The sequence below is a fragment of the Pleurodeles waltl genome, chromosome 1_2, assembly GCF_031143425.1.
Source record: "Pleurodeles waltl isolate 20211129_DDA chromosome 1_2, aPleWal1.hap1.20221129, whole genome shotgun sequence".
Lineage (NCBI taxonomy): Eukaryota > Metazoa > Chordata > Amphibia > Caudata > Salamandridae > Pleurodeles > Pleurodeles waltl.
Window position 1 is genome coordinate 511,433,635 of NC_090437.1, and position 23,415 is coordinate 511,457,049.

At 44.4% G+C, this 23,415-nt stretch overlaps 1 protein-coding gene across 1 annotated transcript in view; it reads right to left on the minus strand.

The window, feature by feature from the left end:
* Positions 1 to 23,415, minus strand: part of ZGRF1 (zinc finger GRF-type containing 1) — a 554,924-nt gene that overhangs the window by 48,465 nt on the left and 483,044 nt on the right. Inside the window, exon 26 of the mRNA XM_069241594.1 lies at positions 19,036 to 19,303. Coding sequence (XP_069097695.1) covers positions 19,036 to 19,303 — 268 coding nt within the window. The remainder of the gene's footprint in view (positions 1 to 19,035; positions 19,304 to 23,415) is intronic.

Consider the following 23,415-nt stretch of genomic DNA (forward strand, 5'->3'; position numbering starts at 1 on the left):
CCCCCTATCATGACTATTGTGTCTATCTGGGGTAGTAGGGTAACTTTATTCCTACTTTTCAGGGTCTTGGGGTGGGGTATTTTGGAAACCCTTACTGTTTTCTTACAGTCCCAGCGACCCTCTACAACTTCCCATAGGTCTGGGGTCCATTCGCGATTCGCATTCCACTTTTGGAGTATATGGTTTGTGTTGCCCCTAGACCTATATTTGTTTATTGCATCCTATTGTGATTCTACATTGTTTGGACTACTTTTCTTACTGTTACTTACCTGTTTTGGGTTTGTGTACATATAACTTGTGTATATTACTTACCTCCTAAGTGAGGGTATTCTCTGAGATACTTTTGGCATATTGTCACTAAAATAAAGTACCTTTATTTAAGTATTGTGTTTTCTTATAATATTGTGCTATATGATATAAGTTGTATAGTAGGAGCTTTGCATGTCTCCTAGTTCAGCCTAAGCTGCTTTGCCATAGCTACCTTCTATCAGCCTAAGCTGCTAGAAACACCTCTATTCTACTAATAAGGGATAACTGGACCTGGCACAGGGTGTACGTACCACAAGGTACCCACTATAAGCCAGGCCAGCCTCCTACAGACACCCACAGAAAGGGGCCTGTTTATTCTTCTTCAACAGCACTCTAGGCGGAATATCATCCAGCAATGCGGCTGAAACTGTGGTCATACAGTTTCACTGATGTGCAGCCTGACTTGAGGGCTTTTCATATTTCCCAAACTGCTAAATAGTTTGATAAAGCATTTGGGATTGATGTTTATTTAGAAATGTTATGGGAGATACGTCTGGTTTGTTCTGTGTTTTTGAAATGTTGTAAATATGCTGCTGACATTCTGCCCTGTAAAATACTTTTGGTGTTTTGAGAGTTTGTAATTCTTATAATACTTCCTTGTGCTGAAATGGCCTAAGCAGTGCGGTGGTTTAGAGGCTGCCCATGTTTATGCATATACAACTTCTTCCTCTTGGACTGGCAGGTTGGTCAATGCCGTGCAGTCTATATAAGTAAGTGACCGACCAGTACTTACTTTCACATACTATTATAGAAGTATTATTATTAGTGGTCCTGAAGAAGCGTCACTGGATCAGTTGTGATCATCTAGACGCAAAACATGTTGACCTAGCATCATAGTATCTGGGGCACGACCTATTATCCTTTACCAGAGTGCAGCTGAGCATTACCTCCACTAGCACTCCCCTTTTCATTTTTAATCTTGGCCTTAACCTATTTCTGAATTATTAAACATGATGGTGATGGCTCTGAGCCAATTTTACTCTTTTCTTTTTTTCTCTCTCCTACATACACCTATAATCTGTGTTCATCATAGATCTGACCATTTTTGGTAGAAGATCTTCGGTTAAGTACCACCACCTTTATAAGGGGTGGCCCGTCAGACACTGCAGTGCCGGTCTGACGAGGAGCTTGCCCAGTCTTGAAGCTTGACATCCTATTGGGTGTGTGAGGGCTCTCCTAGCTCCTGACTATCTATAGCCCTGTGTGTTTTTTTCAACATTTTCATTTCTGGAACAGTGTACTTTGTAATTTTCAGAATGCCAGTATGTGTCACTGCCCTTCACATTCAGACTGTACACTGTGCAGGATGAACTATGTCTTGTGTCCTTCTAGTTTTAGGTTGACACCAGGGCCCTTTTCAACCCTCACCACTAGTTTCAATAATTATTTGAGACATTGCAATTATCAATAGTCGTAGGTTGGATACTGTTTGGAAGATCAAAAAACAAGAGTACTAGCACTTGAGCATGTGTGTGCTCAGAGACTTCCCTTTGTGTCTCAGTTTGGTGGTGAAATTACTATTGAACGTCAGTCGTCTCAAATCTGCCCACATATGAATATAGTTGATGGATGTCGTCAGCAGAGGCCCTGGCACTAATGTGCTGAACTTGCTCCGACACAACTGTTAAACACAAAGCACAAAGGTGGGTATGCATTTCCCTACTTCCAGGAACACAAAAGGACATCAACTAGGCTTTGCCTGTCTGATATAATGTACCTGGGGTTGTCATCGCTGTTTTCAGATGACTCTTCAGACAGCTCGGAGACGGCGGCTGTTAATCACATACACCGTTCATCGCAGGGACTGACTAATAATGCTTGAAAGAATGAATAGAACTAACTTATAGATTGGGAGCCAACACCCCTGAGGGTGTTTTGCCACTCAAGGGATCAGACCGAAATACCTAGATATGTTAGGAGTTGAAATAAGGTGTTTGCTGAAGGACAGGTGGTTGTCAGGTTTGTGAGTGTAGAGTGCCAAGAGTTCCAATGTTTGACTGTAACAAAGGAAAGTAATCTGTTGGGTGTATCCGCTTCCAATGAGAGTGAAAAGGTGAATAGACTGGCACAAGATCACAAGGAGTGGCCTGGAGATTAGTTTTGGAATCGGCTCCTCAAATACTGCAGGCCTGTGCTGTGAAGCTTTAGAAATTGAGCATTTAGCAACAGACCAACCGTGGAGAAGTCCGAGATTGATAAAAATGGGGAAGTCCCAAGGTGGGATGCTGTATTCTGAATTATATGAAGATGCAGTGGTAGGTAAGTAAGAGAGCAAAGAAAAGCGAGTTCCTGTAGTTGAGCCGGGATAGGACAAGAGATAGCACAGCCATTTCCCTTTAAGAAGCTGGAAGGAGAGGAATGATTTTATGAAGCATACAGAGATAGTGAAAGGAACAGGATTCCACACAGACAACTTGACTTGTGAAGGACAGAGAGTAATCAAAGATAATGTCCATTTTGTAGGCGGTGGTGACAGAGGATGACGTGGGGCCGAGATACAAGGGCCACCAAAGCGATGATCACATGAAGGTGTGAGCGCCCATGAAGAGAACCTCAGATCTAACAATGAGGAGCATTGTATCCATTCAGCTTGGCCCCGCAAAGCACTTGAAATGGTTTGCATTGCCGTACTCATGACAGGTATTTGCCTGCAGATGCTTCTGGTCAATGGAATTTTGTTGCACATGTGCCTGCTCTCTCTATATTCGTTTTTGCTGGTCATTCCTATGATGTGTCGACCTTGCCCCGCACGTCATTCTCAATGATGGTAGCCCATTTCTCAGCCCTATCATCCACTCCGACAGTATAGTTGCAAAAAGCACATATGTTTTTGCAACAGACAGCTGAAAGGATTCAGGGAGATAGTTATCACTAATACACAATCTTAGGGCTCTCTCGTCATTCAACTTGATAAACATGAAGTGTTTTCTGAGAAGAGTGACTAAGTCTTCTAGAAACTCGCTCTTCGTTGCTAAGCTTTAATGAACATATGCCTCTCACAGTTACTTTCAGTATGAGGGCAAATATTCATTCAAGGCTTTTCAATGGAGGTGGTGGCAGAAGAAAAGCAGGTCACCTTTCAGCTGACATTTTATGTCTGTTCGCTGACCCAAGTAAAATAACTAGTGTTTAGACAGCTTCTTCAGCACTGCTGCAGGGCGATTGTTTCTTGCTACCTTCTTTTGGCCAATAATATTGTCTGTTTCAAGTCGCTGCTTCTGGTTCCCTTAGTGCAGCCTGCAGCTTGATTTGAGTAACTTGTATCTGGGACTATTGCAGTTTAAATTGTTCAGAGCTCAAATATACATGTGAAACTTATGACATTCTGTTTCGCGTTTAAATGGTTACTGAACACTAGTTAAAACACACTACTCACAGACATTCCTTTGTCTAGTGTTTGTCATCTGCGTTTTGTTAGAATGGCAAGCGGAATTCCCTGCAGAAATGGGTGCCTTGTTAGCGCTGCACGCCCCAGCAAATGTTGTCACATCCTTGGGCGTGTCAGCTTAATTTTACAACAGCTACACCCCCACTTGTGGCAACTGTCCCATGTGTGGTTTTGAGATGGTAATAGCTTTTTGGGCTGTGTCTAGGCATGCTATGCTCTGACTTGTGTCCCTCCTCTAGGTGTGCATATGCTGCCAGTTCCCTTTGTGAGAACAACTCTATTTTTTCTGTCCAGCTTTGTGCAATGGCCATTCTGTGCCTCCTCCATCCGTTGAGGAGCACTCACTTTCCTTCTGGCATTGAAGTCCACAAGCAGGGGTGCATTACGTTGTTTTGGGGCCTCCACTGCCATGCGGGGGGGGTTTCGAGAAGTTTCTAGCAGTATTACAGGGGTGAGGCTGTAACAGGTACTAGCCCGAAGTTCAGTGAGTGGGGAAAATATTTTGTGATACAACAGACTTACACTACTGCGAGGAAGTGAATTTTTAACTGGAATGGATGGTAGTCCACCACAAGTAATAAAGTCACTAACCTGTTAGGGCCAGCCAAATGTTTCAGTAAATTAAACGGGAGCTCATTCATTGGTAGCTGTAGCATAAAGCATACAGGTTTAAAGTGGAGAAAACGTGTAATGTATTTAGAAGTACCAAAACAGTAAAAAAGTCAAGGACAAGACATAGTACACCATGCTCTCCACTTTATAAAAATAGAGAAACATTTATTAAGCAAAATGATAAAAATCTAATAGGAGGAACCAGAGATATGATTTTTTTTACGATTTAAGTAAAAAGAGCATCAAAAAGTGCTAAGTGTCAATGATTTTCAATGGTCACTGTTGGACCTGGCTCTTTCTGCAGGGTCATCCCCAAACATTTTGACTCCTCCTTCCTATTTTTTCTGACCTGTTTTTGTTGGCTTTAGGACTCTGGGCACTAAATCACTGCTAACCAGTGCTAAAGTGCATATGCTTTCTGTCTAAATTGTATTGATGATTGGTTTATCCATGATTGGCATACCTGATTTACTAGCAAGTCCCTAGTAAAGTGCACCAGAGGTGCCACATGCCTGTAAATCAAATGCTACTAGTGGGCCTGCAGCACCGATTGTGCCACTTACAAGAGTAGCCCTGTAAACATGTCTCAGGCCTGCCACAGCCTCATGGGCAGGGTGCAGTGTATTTAAAAGGTAGGACATGTGCTAGTGTGTTTTATATGTCCTGATACTGAAATACTGCTAAATTCAGTTTCCACTATTGCAAGACCTATCTCTCCCATAGGATAACATGGGGATTGCCTTGAGATATCTTTTAAGTGCAGTTTCTCATGGGGACCAGATAGAGACGTGGAGTTTGGTAAAGTTGTTTTTTTAGATTGTAAGTTTGAAAATGCAACTTGTAGAAAGTGAGCATTTTCTTGCTTGGCCTTTCTGTGCCTCTGCTTGGCTGCTGTATGAACATCTGCGTCAGACTGTCAGTTGGGCTGTGTGTGAATTCACTCTAGACATTAACACAAAGGGACCTGAGGTGTGTCCTGCATATCCGGATGTGTCTTTCTGGGCTAGAGTGGGAAGCAGGAGCTGGCACATGCAACCCCCTAGAGTGTGGCTGGGGCAGGGCAAGGAAGAGGCAGCGTCTTGTGCACTACAAAGACTTTCCTTTGGAGTTTGCCTACTTCAAAGGCAGAAATGAGCATAAGCATTGGACTGCTGACCCCACATTTATTAGAACACTTCTGGATCAAGATAAATATCTGCCAAGGAGGAGAGCTGAAGAGCTGTTAGGAGGAGTACTGCCCCTTTGCTGTGTATTTTTTGCTGGGTTGGCCTGCAGTTGATACGTCTGCCTTAGAGAGGACAAAGACTGGACTCTGCTGTGTATCCTGCTTGTGAAGTTTCTCCAAGGGCTTGGACTGTGCTTGTCCCCTGTTAAAAAGTCTCGGGGACATCAATGACTTCATCTGTCAGCACCTGGGCTCTCCTTGACTTGCCAACTGGTAGCCACATCCAGTCCTTGGAAGGAGAAGCTGGTAAACCCTGAGAGAAAATCCACGCAATGGAGCCGACGGCAGTAAAATCAACGCAGCACCTGCACTGCGGCTGAAAAATCGGCGTAGCACCGGAAATATCGGTGTATCGCCAGCTCAGCGCAGATTCATCATTGCCATGTGTCCGGATTTTCCACGTGTAGTCCCTGGGCATCAAATCTTCAACATCACTGAACGGACCCGAGGCTGCCGGTCCAGAAATCAACCCATCCTTTCCCTGCGAGGAAAGAATCAACGCATCGATTACCCGATGGAGAAAGAACCAAGGCACAGCCTCATTTGTGAGTAAAGGATCAATGCTTTGCTTGCTTTTCTGACTCACTCTCATCCCTTTTTTTTAATTTTGTTTATGCATACCAGGTACTTTGTGCTAAAACAACACATCCATTGATTACAAAGGATTAAGACTCTTTTTATACTTTAAAATTGGATATCTTTACTTATGTAAGCTGGATTTTTGTCATTTTGGTCTTGTTAAATTTAGAAGAATGTTGGCTAATTGTCTAAACTGGTGTGGAGTCCTTTTACTGTGTGTGGGTGTACAAACATGTTACACATTGCCTCTGCCAAGATACTAAGGGGGTGAGCAGGTGTTATCTTAGGTGTGTGACTACCTTACCCCTACTAGAGTGAGGGTCCCTACTTGGACAGGGTGTAAACTGACTGCCAACTAGAGATCCAATTTCTAACAGTCATGGTAGATCAGGACCTATGCTCGATTTGAGGCTTACAGTGATGGAGCCCAGGTCAAATGCAGTGATCCTGCTGAAGCCTGGGAGTGGACAAGTTAAAAATCTAAGTCAAAATCCAAAAAGGGACTCTATTATTTTTTTTAAAGAAAAACGCTTCTTTGCATGGGACAAAGCTGAAATTGCAGCTGCAGCTGTGTAACTGAATGCTGGATACTCAAAGCTGATTGCCCTCACTTCAGCTCTGGAGCTTTTGGTTGAAAAAGTTTCTAATCCCAATGCAGAAAGGGCTGCTGCAGCTTCTTTAGAGGTAAGGAGATCTCTGTCTGGGACAAACCTGTAACTCAATCCAACACTCTGGAACTGCAGTCTGATAGGAGCAAATGTTTTTTAAAGATTTCAAACTCCTTTTTGGGTCCAGACAACCACAGGAGTACACTTCTATGAAGCCCAAGACCTCAGGGTGGTACTTTGAGACTTTCAGGGTGTCAGGTAGAGGCCACCAGCAAAGTTCAGTCCAAGTTCCAGTTGCCAGTGGTCAGCAGGAAATTTGATGGGAAAGGTCTCTATAAGCTTGTTGTGTCTCTGTAGCGACACAAAAGATCAGCCAACTGACCCTCGGTGTTCATTTCTTTGTACTGGGTACAAAGAGTAGTAGGTCCAGTCCTCTTCTCAGACCACAGACAACAGGTCCAGTCCTCTTCTGTTTTTTGACAGTTCCAGAAAATGTTCTGAGGAGGGCTGAGTAAAGTCCAGCTTTGTAGGGTTCACCAGCCTGTGGGTGGGGACCCCTTAGGAAACTCCTAGTCCTTTTTTGACCAATGGACTAGGTAGGTCGTAGCCTAGCTACTTTTCCATTAGTTCCAGTGCCTTCCGCAAACAGGCACAAAATGTCAGGGCAAATCTAAGGTGGCCAGTCTTCAGCCACACTAAACATGGGCTCTGAAGGGTGGAGATGTGTGGGAGTGGATTATGGAAAGTATCCGTGTCCACCCAAAATTACCACTATAATCCAGTTAGAAGCAGACCCTGTACCTGCAACAAACCAGGAGACAGACGTCTGGTTATGAAAAAGCAGTTGTTTGTCAACAAGACAGGGAATACACAAGAAATGTATTGCTATCCTCTTTGAAAGGTGCAGAAGGATTACATGTGCGCTAGACAGATCTGTCATGTAGGCTTTGACACTGATGTCAAGCAGAGGGGCACGCCCTCCTTACTTCTATTGCACTTGAAAGATTCAACCCTGTCCATTCAGGTCAGCCTCTCTCATAGTATCCTACTGTGCTGCTCCTGGGAGGAATTTCACACCTCATTCAGGCCAAGTAGAGACTGGGAGAAGCTGGAGACTTAATGCAAATTAGCCTCAAGGAGCTTTAAGTGGGGGTAAAAGGTAACTTTTTAAAACTTACCTTTCCTTAATATTTATTGAAAACCTAAATTCACCATTGAATCAGATATGTTTTTTTTAATAACAAGTAGTTGTTTAATTATTTTTCTAACTGCCCCCATTCCCAAGATATGGTATTCATATGTTAATCTGTACTCTGACAGCTAGGCCTGTCACAATGAAAATAGCTTCTAGGGCCTTGTAAATGTAGGCCCATGTTAACATCAATATTTTACAAGCCCTACTTTTAAAAAACAAGCACCCTATCTTGTGGGCTACAAAGCCTACACAGGGGTGACTTACTGATAATTGAAAAGGAGGTTTTTACCTGTCAAAAAGGCTAATTTTCAGAAGCCACGCTACAGGATTTACACTGCAGCAGTGAGGCTACAATGTGAAGCATAAAGCCATGTTTTCCTTGTGGCACTAGTGGATGCCACAATAATTGCTGCGCTGTCTACAGGTAACATTTAACTTTCTATGCCAAGGGTGCACTTACCACAACATATACCATAACATTATAGAAGGGTTAAATACACCAAGGCAATTTATACATGTTGTGGGTACTGGACAGCAGTGCCGTAGTGTACTGAGTCTAAAGAACAGGAATACAGTTCAGAAGAAAATGTGAAAGGGGTGGTTTCTCACAACTACCCTGTACACTGCTATGATTCATGCCTCAGTAAAGTAATACTGATGTTTGGTGTAATATTTTGGGGCTTTGTGTAGAGATGTCATCTTCTTTTGTATGCAGCAGAAACAACCAGCACACCAGTATGTGCTATTCTGTATTGTAATAAAAAGGATTCAGTCCCTGGTACACTTTTCTCTACTCCTGGTGGCTTGTGCTCCACATCATATAGTGCCTACTCTTTCCATTCCTCAACTTAGCCCTTTCTCCTCCCTCCACTTTGTGTCACTTCACAGAAAGTTGCCGTTTTCCTTCTGGTCACACTATCATCTGGGTAATAGTGCATCCCTCCAGTTGTCCTTCTCACTACCTGACAGTAGGTTGTTAAAGTTAACCAGTTTGTAAATTCCTTTGAGTCTGTAGCCATCAGAGGTACAGGTTTTTTATACAATGGGGCTCCCCAAAAGCATGGCAGTGGAATTAGCTTATGAAAGTAATTTGAGAAAAGTCTGGCGATCCCTATATGGGCATAGAAAGCAAAACAGGGCTCACACTCAAACATAAATCCATGTTTTATTTCTGCCATTCTAAAGTGGCATCGGACTGCAGACTAAGAAGTGTAAAAATGGAAAAGCAAGACAACAGTTATTTTCCATCTTAACAACACAATTCTACATAAGATTCCAGAAATGCTGCACCTCCATACTCGGATGTGTTTGTTAATCTTCTTGCCTTACTGTTCATGTTACAAGCTCAAACAAGCTGTTGCAAATAAGTACATGGATGACTCCGCTGAAAATAATATACCATCAAACCGCAGATCATAGTATAATGTACATCTAGTCTGATACACTCCTTGGGATAAAACTTGTACTGTTTAATATGGAAATGCCTAATTAAAATAATGAAAAAACATAATTGTTTCCACCTATGCACCAAGGATCTGGAACAACATTCCTGTATCCATCAGGATTGTCCTAACACTGCACCAATTTAGGACAGATTTGAAGACTTACCTCTTTAAAAATCACTACATCACAATGCATTAAATGTCCACTAATCAGCTTCCTCTTCTAGTACTTACTGACTTTATACTTCTCTTTAACTATGTACAGAGCTCTGCTGTCTTTTGACTAGGTTTGCACTACAGAAATACCACATAAATACATTCATACATTAAATATAAGAACAAGTTACTTACCTTTGGTAACTAATTATCTGGTAGAGAATCTAACTAGCTGCAGATTCCTTACCTTAGAATTCCCTGGCGTCAGCTTTGAATCCGGAATTTTTCTGCTGAGCAGTACCCTGCACACCGTCGGGTGGCTTTGTTCGAATCCGTGTGCGTCGTCCGGCCCCGCGTGGCGTCATAAGCATCGTTGGAGCAGTCTTTGACGTTACAGTCTTCCATATAAGAACCACCCCGGCGTGCGTATGTCAGTTCTTTTCCACAACTTCCCACGCCAGAAGAGCAGAGTCATGGAAGAACCAACAAGCATTTAGTTTTACGCTTGATTGTTTGAGGAAAAAGACATGCCCTTGAGAAAGTCAAAAATATAAAAACATGATGTATATATCCGCAGAGCGGGGAGGCTTGGGTGGGTGTAAGGAATCTGCAGCTAGATAGAGTCTCTACCAGATAATTAGTTACCAAAGGTAAGTAACTTGTTCATCTGATAGAGACTTCTAGCTGCAGATTCCTTACCTTAGAATAGATACCCAAGCTATAACTCCTGGTCTGGCGGTGGGTCGTGAGGATATATTTCACACCAGGAAGTCCTGCAGGATCGAGCGGGCCAAATGCCCCCCTCTTCTCACCTAGCTATCCAGGCAGTAGTGTCTTGCAAACATGTGCAAGGATGCCCACGTTGTTGCTTGGCAGATGTCAAGAACCGGCACACCACGAGCCAACGCAGTGGTAGCAGCTTTCCCTCTGGTAGAGTGAGCCCTCAAGGCCTCTAGAGGCTGCTTCTTAGCCAAAGCATAGCAAATCTTTATACAGAGAACGACCCAGCATGAAATGGATTGTTTCTGTACTGCCTGACCCTTCTTTGCACCAACGTACCCCCACAAAAAGTTGGTTGTCTACCCTGAACTCTTTTGTGCGGTCAAGGTAGAACGATGACACTCTTTTTGGGTCCAGCCGATGGAGACGCTCCTCTTCCTTAGAAGGATGCGGTGGCGCAAAGAAGGTGGGCAGGGTGATATTTTGACCCAGATGGAAAGGGGTCACCACCTTGGGGAGGAAAGAGGCACGAGTTCTGAGGACTACTTTATCAGGATATATTGTGAGATACAGCGGTTTCGATGATAAAGCCTACGGCTCGCTCACTCTCCTGGCAGATGTGATTGCCACCAAAAAGGCTGTTTTGATAGTGAGCAGCAGGAGAGGACAATTATGTAAAGGCTCAGAAGAAAGGAGCACACATTAGAAAAGTGAGTACTAGATTAAGATCCCATTGGGGCATCACAAAAGGCACAGGTGGAAACATATGCACAAGCCCTTTTAAGAATCTCTGTAAAATGGGAGACTTGAACAAAGGTGGCTGGTCGGGCCAGCGTAGAAAAGCCGATAAGGCAGCAAGAATGCCCTTAAGAGTCCCTAAGGAGGAACCCTGTTGGGCAAGTGATAGAATAAACAGAAGGATATCAGAAAGAGAAGAAGAAATAGACCTCTCTGTACAATACGAAACAAAACGTTTCCACTGGCAGGCGTAAATCGACTTAGTAGAGGGACGCCTTGCTGCCAGAATGACATCACAGACTTCGGGAGGGAGGCCATAAACCATCAACTGTCGCCGCTCAACCTCCACTCATGAAGTCGCAAAGTTGACAGGTTCGGGTGGAGAACCTTCCCCTGCTGCTGCGACAGAAGATCCTCAAAAAGAGGCAACCTGATTGGAGGACTGGTGCTCATTTTGAGAAGCGCTGGATACCAGACTCACCATGCCCAATCTGGAGCCACTAGGATTACTTGGGCCCGGTCCTTCTTGTTTTTCTTGAGAACTCTGGGCAGAAGTGGTATGGGCGGAAAGGCATACAGGAGGCCTGAACGCCACTCGAGATGAAAAGCGTTGCCTAGCGATGGCCCCCTTGGAAACTCCAACGTGCAAAACTGCTGACATTGCGCATTCTCTGCGGAGGCGAACAAATCTAACCAAGGCTCTCCCCACTGCTGAAAGAGTCCTTGCGCCACCTCCGGATGGAGATACCATTTGTGATCTGCTAAGCATCGACGGCTGAGTTTGTCCGCCTTGTTGTTGAACCACAAGGGTTATGCTCTGCTGTTCCAGCCATGTCCAGAGACGCAGAGCCTCTTGACAGAGGATCCACGACCTTACACCGCCCTGCTTGTTGCAGTACCACATTGCGGTAGTGTTGCCCATGAACACCTGCACTACCGTCCCTTTCACAACAGGAGGAAATGCTTTTAATGCTAGCCAGATCGCCCGAAGCTCCAACAAGTTGATATGGAGCCCAGATTCAGCCAGAGACCAGTGACCCCTGATCTCCACCTCTCCCAGATGGCCGCCCCATCCCAGAAGTGATGCATCTGTCACTACTGTGAGATCTGGTTGGGGAAGGGAGAGGAGCCTGCCTTTAACCCAATTGCAGTTCACTAACCACCACTGCAGATCCTTTGCAGTTCCCTCCGAGATCTGAACCACGTTAGTAAGACTTCCCTGATGCTGTGCCCATTGGAACTTCAGGTCCCACTGCAGAGCCCTCATATGCCATCTGGCATGCTCGACCAATAGGATGCCGGAAGCCATGAGTCCTAACAGCCTCAGAGTCTGCCTCACCTAAATCCAGGATAGAGGCCGAAACATCGGTATCATAACCTGAATGTCCTGGACTCACTGCTCGGGAGGACAGGCCCGATACTGCACTGTATCCAGAACAGCTCTGATGAAAGTGAGGTTCTGAGTGGGAGTCAGGTTTGACTTCGGCACATTTATAGTGAACCCCAGCGAATGCAGGAGGTTCGTCGTCTGGAGATTGGTGACGAGAGCCTGGGGCGTCGGAGCCTTCAACAGCCAATCGTCTAGGTAGGGGAAGACTGAAATCCCTAACCTGCGCAGATGAGCTGCCACCACCGCCATCAGTTTGGTGAACACCCGAGGGGCACTGGTGAGATCGAAGGGGAGTACGGTAAACTGAAAGTGCTCGTGGCCCACCTTGAACCGCAAGTAATGCCTTTGGGCGGGCAGGATGGGGATATGAAATTACGCATCCGGCAAGTCCAATGCTACCATCCAGTCTTCTTGGTGTAGGGCAGTGGTTCCCAACCTGTGGGCCAGGGACCCCTGAGGGTATGCGAAGCCTTCTCAGGGGGTCTGCGACTGCTTAGAAAATGTAATAATATTAGGTTCCAACTATCAGTAATCACTCAGTGGGGGTCCCCGGATTCCAATAATGATTCAGTAGGGGTCCCCGGGCTCCAGTATTGATAAAATGGGGGTCCACAGAAGTCAAAAGGTTGGGAACCACTGGTCTAGGGCAGACAAGACCGGAGCAAGAGTGAGTATCTTGAAATTCTCCTTCTTGAGGAAGAGATTGACGTCCCTTAAATCCAGGATAGGGTGAAGGCCCTTGTTCATTTTGGGAATCTGAAAGTAGCGGGAATAACAGCCACTGCCTACTGGGACTCTTTCTATAGCTCCTTTGGCCAAGAGAGACGTAACTTCCTCGCAGAGCAAAACCAAATGGTCCTCCATCAGCCGTTCTTTTATCGGAGGGACAGAAGGAGGGAAAGACTGGAAGGGAAGGGAATAGCCCTTCCGTATGAATGCCAGTGAGGGAGATGAAATTGAATCCTCCCTCCAACTGGACGGACATGGTCTTGCATAACCACACTAGGAGGGCTTGGGAGCTGTGGAGGGGGGCTGTGTGGTTGCCGACCGCTGGCCAGACCCTCTGGCTCTCACGGTACCACGACCACTTCCTCTCCCGGGATGCTGTGAAGCCAGAGGACGGTGGCTGAATTGTGGCTGGCGCGGTACCGCGCCCCTTCCGAAGCCTCGAAAGGGACGGAAGACACACTGCTATCAAGCTGGTGCTGAGAGGCCCAAGGATCTGGCCGTAGCTCGAGAATCCTTGAACCTCTCAAGCGCTGAGTCTGCCTTTTCACCAAAAGGGCGAGAGCCATCAAAGGGCATGTCCATCAAACTCGACTGGACATCCCCTGAAAAGCCAGTAGAACGTAGCCAGGTGTGGCGACGTAGGGCCACTGTCGAGGCAATCGCTGTACCCAGCGAGTCGGTCGTGTCCAATCCACACCTGATTGTAAACTTGGCTGCATCTCTCCCATTCTTGACAGCCTGGGTGAGAGTGTCCCGTAAGCCCTCCGGGACCCGGGGCAGCACCTGTGCCACTGTATCCCATAAAGTATGGGAAAAACGGCCCAATAGGCAAGAGGTGTTTACTGACCTCAATGCCAGGTTGGAGGAAGAAAACAACTTCTTTCCAAGTTGGTCCAGCCTCTTGGATTCCATATCCGGAGAGACAGAAGGGAAGGGACCACGGGAAGTGGAGGCTTGGACCACTAAGCTCTCCAGGGTGGGGTGTTGGGTAAGGAAACTAGGGTCATTTGAAGCAGATCTATGGCGGCGGCCGAATGTCCTGTTCACAGGAGCCCCCTGTGCTGGGTTTGGACCATGCTCCCAGAAAGACGCCTGTTAGGGCCTCATTAAAGGGCAACATCGGCTCTGATGTAGTCACCCCCGGTTGAAGCACCCCTGTCAAGAGATTCGTCCTGACTGGCACCGTGGGCAAGTCTAGGTCCAAGACCTCAACTGCCTTACACACCACCATAGCATAAGAAGCTCCCTCCTCCGTAGCCACGTTAGGAGGGGAGAGCATGCTAGTATCCGGAGGCCTGTCTAGGCACTGGCTTCCCTTACATCCTCATACAAGTTCTGTTCTTGCTCCAATTCACACTCTAAAGGGTCCTCGGACCCCTCCCACTCCTCTCCTGTGCCCGGATGTTCCAAATAAGGCTCAGGCAATGATCTAGGCCTAATCGGCGCCGTCGAAGTCGGAGTTTGCATCGAATGACGTCGCTCCAGCTCCGGATCATCCGGATTGAGGATGGGGCTACCACCAGTGGGCGCTGGTGGTGGAGCAAGTGTCGTCGGACCTGGCGCCGGAGGAGGTCGACTGTGTGGGACCGACACCAGTCCGGATCTGCTATCGGATCCTGGGGTCCCCAACGGCACCGAGGCCGAAGCCGCCGACGTCGAATCTGATCGGGTCTCTGCTGACCCTAGGGGGCCCCAAGACCCACCTGATGGTGCAGCCTGCTCAAAAACAAGGCGCATAGCCTCGTAAAACTCTTATCTGAGCTGGGGTCGCTCCAGTCCCCGGAAAAGGGGGAAGACGTGGAGTCGGCCCTGGCGACGGCTCCATGGAACCGCGTTTGGAACGTCAACATTCCTTAGACGCCTCGTTGGCCGACGGGCATGACGAAGTCGAAGTCCGCTTGAAATTCTTCTTCTTCTTGTGCCTTTTACCTGAATGATCGGATGAGCTTGAATGCAAAGAAGAGGACTTGGGGCTCCAGGAGCGGTGCTGCAACTTCCTAATGCGGGACTGTGACCTCCTTGGAGTTGCGCCGACCTAAGACGCCTGTCAGGCCGCTAGAAGTTTGAGGGATCTCTCCCTCAAGGCCTTCAGAGCCATGGCCTGACAGTCGGAACACGAACTTGATTCGTGATCCTTTTCCAGACACCAGAGACACACACTGTGCGGATCCGTAACCGACATGGTGCGATGACATGCACCACACGGTTTGAATCCTGTCTTTCTGGAAGACATGTTCAAACAATCAAGCGAAAAACCTCGACAATCGTAGAAGAAAAAGGGTAGCTCTTTCCGGATCTGCGCTTACCCGGCACGGAAGGAAAATAACTGACGTACGCGCGCCGGGGTGATGCTTATATGGAAGACCGTAACGTCAAACACGGCTCCAGCGATGCGGACGATGCCACGCGGATTCGAAGGCGCCACCCGACGGCATGGACAGGGTACTGCTCAGCAGAATAATTCTGGATTCGAAGCTGACGCCAGGGAATTCTAAGGTAAGGAATCTGCAGCTCGAAGTCTCTATTAGATATATGGAATCTAACTGCTGGAAAAAAGGCCACAAAACCTTATACTCTTTCTTTCTCTTGGTATGTACTTTTTAAACCAGCATAATTACCTCTAGGCCGCCTTCACAGAGGAAACTTTAACAAGGTAGAAAATGTACTATATAAAGCTGGACAGTTATAAGGGGTGAAACACGGCTTGACTGGCTATAGGCTGATCAGTTAAACCTATTGAATACATAGCCTATCCTAAGATCTACTGAGAAAAGCCACAGACGGAATCCATTCTCAAGGACTTCGTCATTTGAGCAATATTTTTTGTGGTTACCTTCAGTATAGGAAAAAATAAAGGCAACTCTACAGGGACTCCATCTCTTAAACTTGCTGCTCTTCCTGCCAGATGGGAAAAGCAGATAGGGACGCTTAACGACGAAATACTTGCTTTCTAAATGTTTTTTTCTATTATGTTCATAATAAACTAACCTACTTCTCTAGATTTTTTTTTACAAAAAAGAAAACATTTTCCTCACTCCACCATCAATTTCTCATTGTGTTGTTCGCTCTGTGGTAGAAACTGAGATTGTAGCCGCAAGCTTGGTGACTCCACCAGCCTAGCACCCATCGCTTATTCGAGGGATTCATTGGACAAGGCAGTTGTGATCTCCTTTCAACATAGGTCTTCCAAACCCTTTTACAGCAGTCTGGGTCACACTCAATGTCTATTTGAGATACGAAGCTAGCAGATTTCAATAATTTCTCAATGGAGGGGGATCTGCAGACATTTACAACTTGCATCTCTCTCTCTTAGCCAACAGTACCAGATGAAAGATAACCTTTGCCTTGGGACTCTGTCACGATATTCAGGGCAGGATCCCCATCAAAAAACACCAGCTGGGGGCTTACTCTTAATTGGATGAACAGATATTTTACTGAGGATCTTACTCACTGTGCTCCAGTAAGATAACAATGCCGGGCAGCCCATGAACATGTGGATATTGCCATCTTGCAGTGCTTCACATTTCGCGCAGGCAAGCATCCTGCGAAGCACTTTTGGCAGCTTATCTACTTTCCTAGATTTGCGATCATGATTTATAATTTTGAATTAAGCATACTTTAGCACCTGAGACTCCTACTATTGCTTAGGTCAGTGTTTACTGGGATACAAGGCAAACCTAGCCCCCTGTATCAGAGTAATATGACAGAGCAACTAATAGGTGTACAGTAAGGGATGTGTCCAGACATTCTGGCCTTGTACTAGTAATGTTTGCCAATGCTTGTTCCGTCAGGCTCCGTACAATGGAAATGTTTGGTGACTATTAAGTACAGATATGCCTTGTCCTGTAGATACGGAGTATAGGAATATCAGGCATGTGTAGGTTGTGTAAATGCTACAGCTTTCATTTGCATACAACCCTGACATATTCCCGATTTGGTCATTTCCTGATATACAGCCAACAAGAAGATTCTCCCGAAAAGCAACTACAGAACGTAACAAAGGTACTAAACTCATGAGCTTGCTGATCCTGCTAATGGGTAGTCGAAGAACCCATTCTTATTTTCTGGAAAAGAAGCTTTTGGAAATATTTTATTTTTGATTTTACTGTTTTACATTTCACAAAACATGTGATTTCTGTCTGAACTGCTCATTAACGTTTTACAAGGTAAGAGGGTTGAGATAGGCATTCCCAGGGTTTCCCGAGAGTAGTACATAAGACTTACCCGAATGTATGGCGCATCTGACCCTCATCTCCCTTTCACCCCTATGCCTCGGAGGAAGCTCTGTGTCTCTCTCAAATACCTGCCTCTGTCAGTCTTTCGCCTGATAGCTTCTGCTTTCTCTCTCTGGCTTCCTGTCTCAGTCTCTCTATTTTTCTCTCTGTGCTCTGACCCTTCTGTGCTCTTGGTCTTTCTCTCTCTGCTCAGCTCAGGACCTATAAGGTCCCACTTTCTCTTCTTCTATCCATCTTTGACTCTCATCCCGGCTTCCCCTCTTTCTGCATCAAGGTGCCAGTGAGCCTGTCACACTTTGCCACGTCTATCGCTCCCACTCTGACATCTACAGCTCTGGTTCCTACCCCTCACTGCTGTGCCTTTTAGATCTTTCTTGCTCTCAACCATATTCACTTTGCATCGGTCAACAATGTCTTTGACCCCTCTCGCTCAACAGACTGGGTGAGTGTCTCCGCCCTGGCACTGCCTGCTTCCCTCGCCCCTCTGCCCTCCACGTCTCCCTCCTTCACGCAGCAACAGCCACCTCCTTGCAGGAGGAGAGGGTGGAAGGGGAAGTGTAAATCCCCATCTTCTCGCTCTTCCCTTTTTGGACACAGGTATGCTCTTAAACTAGAGCGTCCCTAACTGGCTATACAACAGACAAACGAGCTTTAGTCATCTACACATTAAATATCGTGTCATGAGGTTCAAGAAGAAATTCTGTACACCTTACGCAATTATATTTTTGAGACCAACAGTATTAGTATGAAATGCTACAATAGGTTAGTTTTGCAACCACACATGTTGTGAATAGTGAATTTGAGCTAAAAAAAATATGAATGTGTAGAAAAGGTGAAGTGGTTCAAGAAACGACTTTACAGTTTTAAAAAACACATCACGCAGAGCTGCCCTCCAATAAACAGTTTTGGATACACTTAAACCTATTCAAGTGAAGAATAGTTTCAAAATACCGTCCAAAAGCAGGATCATCTGAACTCAATAAGCATTACTTCTTTTCAAAGCTGCATTAAAGTCGCAACAGATCATTTTTTTTGGAGCAAGGGCTATAAGGCTGTACTATTAATGTCCTGCCTGACAAAGAGGCTATTCATGGCTAAGTAAAAAGAGAAACAAAAGAGACAAACTGTAGTGAGACACAAAACACAAACTACTGCGATCATTGAAACTACAACAGTGCTGAGGCACTCGTTGATCTAATCAGCAATACTTACAACAGTTTCTTCCATATTAAATTCTGTACAATTGTTCATCGTTAATATAATCAAAGAAAGGCGATGGCAATGACATTTCAAACCTCGAAATCCTAACATAAGATTTTGTTTCTGTATGAATTTCTTATTGCGTACCCCCTCACAGCAAAAATCTTTAGAACCAAAATAAATACAATATTCCAATATTTTTATTACAACTAAATCGTGTCAGATTTTCCACTGAGATCATTGACTAATGGTTCTGGCTGGCAAGCAGCCCTGCTAAGGACCTAAGGTAAAAGTTAACGTCAGAATTTTTTTAAATTTTTTTTTTTTAACTATAAGTGCTTTTGTTGAATCGTGAATGAAGTACAAATTTGTATATCACGCAATGTATCTATGTAATTGTGTAATGCCATACCTGCAGATCTATTAATGCATGCATTTCCTTCAGCATATCTCAATTTGGGACTAGGTTACAGCAACAAAGTATAATTTACACAGAATTGTGATTTTACCTTCACAGTGGTGAATGACTCTTCCCCAGAGGTTGTTCTTTCTCAAACAGGCAAGGTTGCCCACAATCAATAAGTGCCGCTTCCCTCTTGTCAAGGCGACATTCATTCGTTTTTCTGAGTCGATGAAGCCAACCTGCCGAGTCCTGACACACGAGAGTACAACTATTTCCTTCTCGGCACCTTGGAAGGCGTCAACAGTAGACACCTGAACTGCCTTAATTTGAAGGGGATCACAAAGGATAGCTGCACCACAGAGTAGATTGCAAAGCTGTGAATGAAAAAAAACATTTCGGCATTTTTTAAATGTACGTACGTAAAACTGTTTCTGCAGCACTCTTAATTAATTGGATAGTCTGAAGAGCGTAGCTATAAAAACAAAATTCAATAAAAAATAAAAAAATACTTTTATACCCAACAAATTCGCTCACCAGAAGGGAAAAAGTGCAGCCATATTGCTGAAAGCCAATCACTTACTAAAATTCAAAGCCACTACATCTCTCTGGTTACATAGATCTTCATATACCGTGTAGCAATGCTGCTCAAGCTTCTTTTACTAACAGACATAGGATGTAGTAAGGATTTGCCTTAGGGCTGTGAGAAGTTGAGAAGCCTGACAGCTCACAACATTATGCAGGTTTTTTTCTCAAAAGATTCGCCAAAGTCGCTAATCCACCCCTCCCCCCACAAATGTAAACAAGCATTTGCAATGCAATAGGTCTTGCATTCGCTTGAGTTAGAGCTATTAGCATTGTAAATTCATAACTGGATTTTTCTTGACACATAAATTGGTCGACCCTGCCTCATAAGTTTGTGTTTTCCTGCCATATAGTTCCAGCGGACCTGAATCAAAAAATGAAAATGTTGCCATTTAGCATCCTATTTCAAATCTGCCATGCTAATTCCAATAGAATACCACTTTCAGCACCCCACCATCTGAAGTGCTGGCTGGCTAACACAATTGCCCCAAAAAACAGCCACAAGACAGCCACAGAGGAGAAATAAACTAGAAGGGTCAACCAAACATATCAAGAGTGTTCAAACAGTCATAGTGTAATAAGGATGTTAAGTTGGGCTGAATTATGGTCATAACTGTAATAAGGAGAGAAGATTAAAACATATACAATTATCATATAAACCTTTATCAGAAATAAACTTTTGGCATTAGACTGTAATTCTTAAAACAGCTCCTAGAAGGCACCATAACCAAAATATCAATGTAACCATATTGTTAGCCCCTACAGGGCATAACCACATAAATTGTTTTTGGGAGTCCCTACTAACATAGTGTGGGGACCCAGAGATGATGTAGACAGAAAGAACACATTGTAGTCAATGTTTTGAACATAGTACCATTGTCCTAGAACCACTAGAGGCTGAGTTATGAGCAAAAATGTTTTATAAAATTAAAACCCTGCAAAGCATTATGAGGCAAGTTTCTGTGCCACAAATATTTTAATATGTTGTTATGACTGTAATGCTTAGAACAGCCGCTAGAGGACACCACGATGAAAATAGCATTTGTAAGAAATATGGTCTTTTAATTATATAGCTAGCACCTAGAGGGCATAACCACATGAAAAGAAAACGGCAATAAATAATACAAAAACAATGTCAATAAATAATGCAGAGTAACCATATATACAGACCCTAGAGGGCATATTACATTATGTATATTCAGGGGGAAAGAGGCATATAACAATGATATTACAAACAAGGCTCTTAAAACACAAGTTATTCCCAGCTAGAAAACAAAAGTCCCAGTCATTAGAATGTAAAACCCACAACCTTTACAACAGTTTAAAGCGCTTGCCTGCTCGATCTAAAAAGGCAACCCTGATCTCGCTGGAGAGAAAGCGTGGCATGGAATAAACAAGTCCCAGCAGCCTAATTGTCTGTCCATTCCGTATGGGTTACAAGGCAGCAGGGACTCTGCACTGCTAAATTGTAACTCCAACGCATCAGGAAATCTTGAGAATTTCTGGACCGCCACACGAGCGCAAAATGACTGCAACTGACCTACGCACTCATATTTAAAAATGTGCTCAGCTATAGTCTAATGTCCCTGTAGTTTATCTTTGTGGAAGTTTTGGAACACACAATAAATAGCAAAGGGAATAAACTGACATAGGGAAAGAGTGTCGTGCAGTAGGTCACACTCCCCTATTCAATGGCATGCCCATTAGGCCGTTGATGACAAAATGGAACTAGGAATGAAGCTGTGGAAACTCCTACCCCAAGGTTGGGTTATACAGTGACATCATGGAATCACTTATGCTTACACACACACCGACTGTCTGGCATGTATCTCACAAACCAGCGTAATCAAAAGGCAGTGCAGTAAGTGTAAGAACAACCCCTTTATGGAGATATCTGTGAACAAAATCCTCAAGTACAATGCAGGAGAAGGGGAGAAAATGGAAAACGAGGGATAATATGTAATCACCTGTAATTATGGGATGATAGGAACAATAAAAACAGTATATAACAATAGGGAGAAGTAGTCTCATAAAACATGATTACAAGCGTACAAACATACAAACATAGCCATTGGTTAAGGCTGAGGGTCATGGAACCAAACTTCTGATAGAAGCCCTCAATTTTGATTCACCCTATCACCAGGCTTAAAAATTCCAAACAGAGCCAAAGGGCCATTAAAACGGTGGATCTTGTATTTAGATAAAAAGATCGCAGCATAAAATGATCTTCGTATTACTAAAATTAAGGATCGCAATGGTTTCAACACAACAAAATTCTTTTAACAAGATTGTGGATGGCCTCATTTACTTAATTTTCTGTAAAAAGTGTCAGTATAACTACATTGATAAGTTCTGCTCTACAGATGACATCTTAATAAAGACAATTTTCCAAAATGACATGTCATGAAAACAAAAATCAAAAAAGTATCTGTTGGGCAGTGACATTTGTTTATGCATGAAACTTAAGCTGTTATGGTTTCACACTGGAAAATACTAGGTTGGTGGTTTTAGGATATTTAGGACACTGTCTTTGTAGATGGACATAGTCAAGGGAGGGAATGGATCTCAGTACAGGATTAAGCTGTACTTGCTAGTATGGTCAGCACAAAGTACAGTATCTCCTCCAGCTTCATAGCCGTCTCTTTATTTCAGGCCAGCATGCACATGCAACGTTTTCTGGATCTAAAAGCACTGCTGAGAAGCTCACTTTGCTTTATTGAGCTTGAGGTGAAGGGCATAGACTGAGCATGACCTATACTGTATTCGCCCTGGCTAACTTAGACACTTGAGAACTCAAGAAGTGAGAGGCAAGGAAGAACTAAATAAAGGCAATTATATGACAACAGACCAAGGCTTGCGCCATTGCAACCAGATAGTAGAAGGACTACAGTGGAAGCTGGTGAAATTATAGATAAAGACTACAGTGGAAGCTGGTGAAATTATAGATAAAAAGAGGGAGGAGCTGTGGCTCTTAAACACTGTATTGCTTAGTTCCTACTATCAGGGTGGAAATCCTTCCTCCGTTTAAAGAAGGAATATTTCAGACACAATGCAATAGCTTGCCTGCCTCATTTCGGCCTTTTCTACTTTAGCAGATGAAGCACATGGAGAATAGATAACTATGGTGGAGAACTAGATTTGCAGTTACGTAACGTTTGCCTCAGTTGTGGTAAAAGTAGGATCAGACTAAAAGCTCACAGTATTCTTACTGAGGTGGTGTTATTCCAGAGAACTCTCACCGAGGTAAAAAGATCTTCAGTGGTAGTCATACTGTTCCTAGTTCCAGTACATTTTTGTGTATCCATTTTCTTTCCTTGTCGAGTGACCTTTGAATGTTCGGTCTTTGAAGACTCACTCACCAGCCAATGAAGGCTGCATCTGTCACAAATGTTGCCTGGAAATGAATCTCTGGAAACTGAACTCCAATTGCCAGGCTCAAGCTGCTCTTCTAATCAGAGTCAGACGAACCCTCCACTCCCTTCTGACTACATTCTCTTTCCTACCATTCTCTAGCATTGGCTGTCAGCTAGGTCTTGGGCTAGCCTCTTCTGTTCCACAGGCTATTGTTAATATATGGCCCAGATGGACGCAGTAGAGGAGTCCGCAGACCCCTGGGTGTAAACTGACAATCCATCTATCTAAGGCGAGGGAACTCACTAGGGATGAGTGCTTTTGTAGTCCTCTTACTGGGCTAGTTATTGTTGTAAGAACTTGGAAATGCCCCAGAGCCCCAGGAGGCTTTACATTGCTGTGCACCCTATTACCATTGAGTTCTCTAGCTAACTGGTCTCCTTTGCTGAGAACATGGGTGACAAAGGGACCTTTAAAAATAAGGGTTGCAGGCAAGTTTCTTAAAGATATGTGTGATGTACCCATGTTTAAAAGAAGCTACTGAGTATTTTTG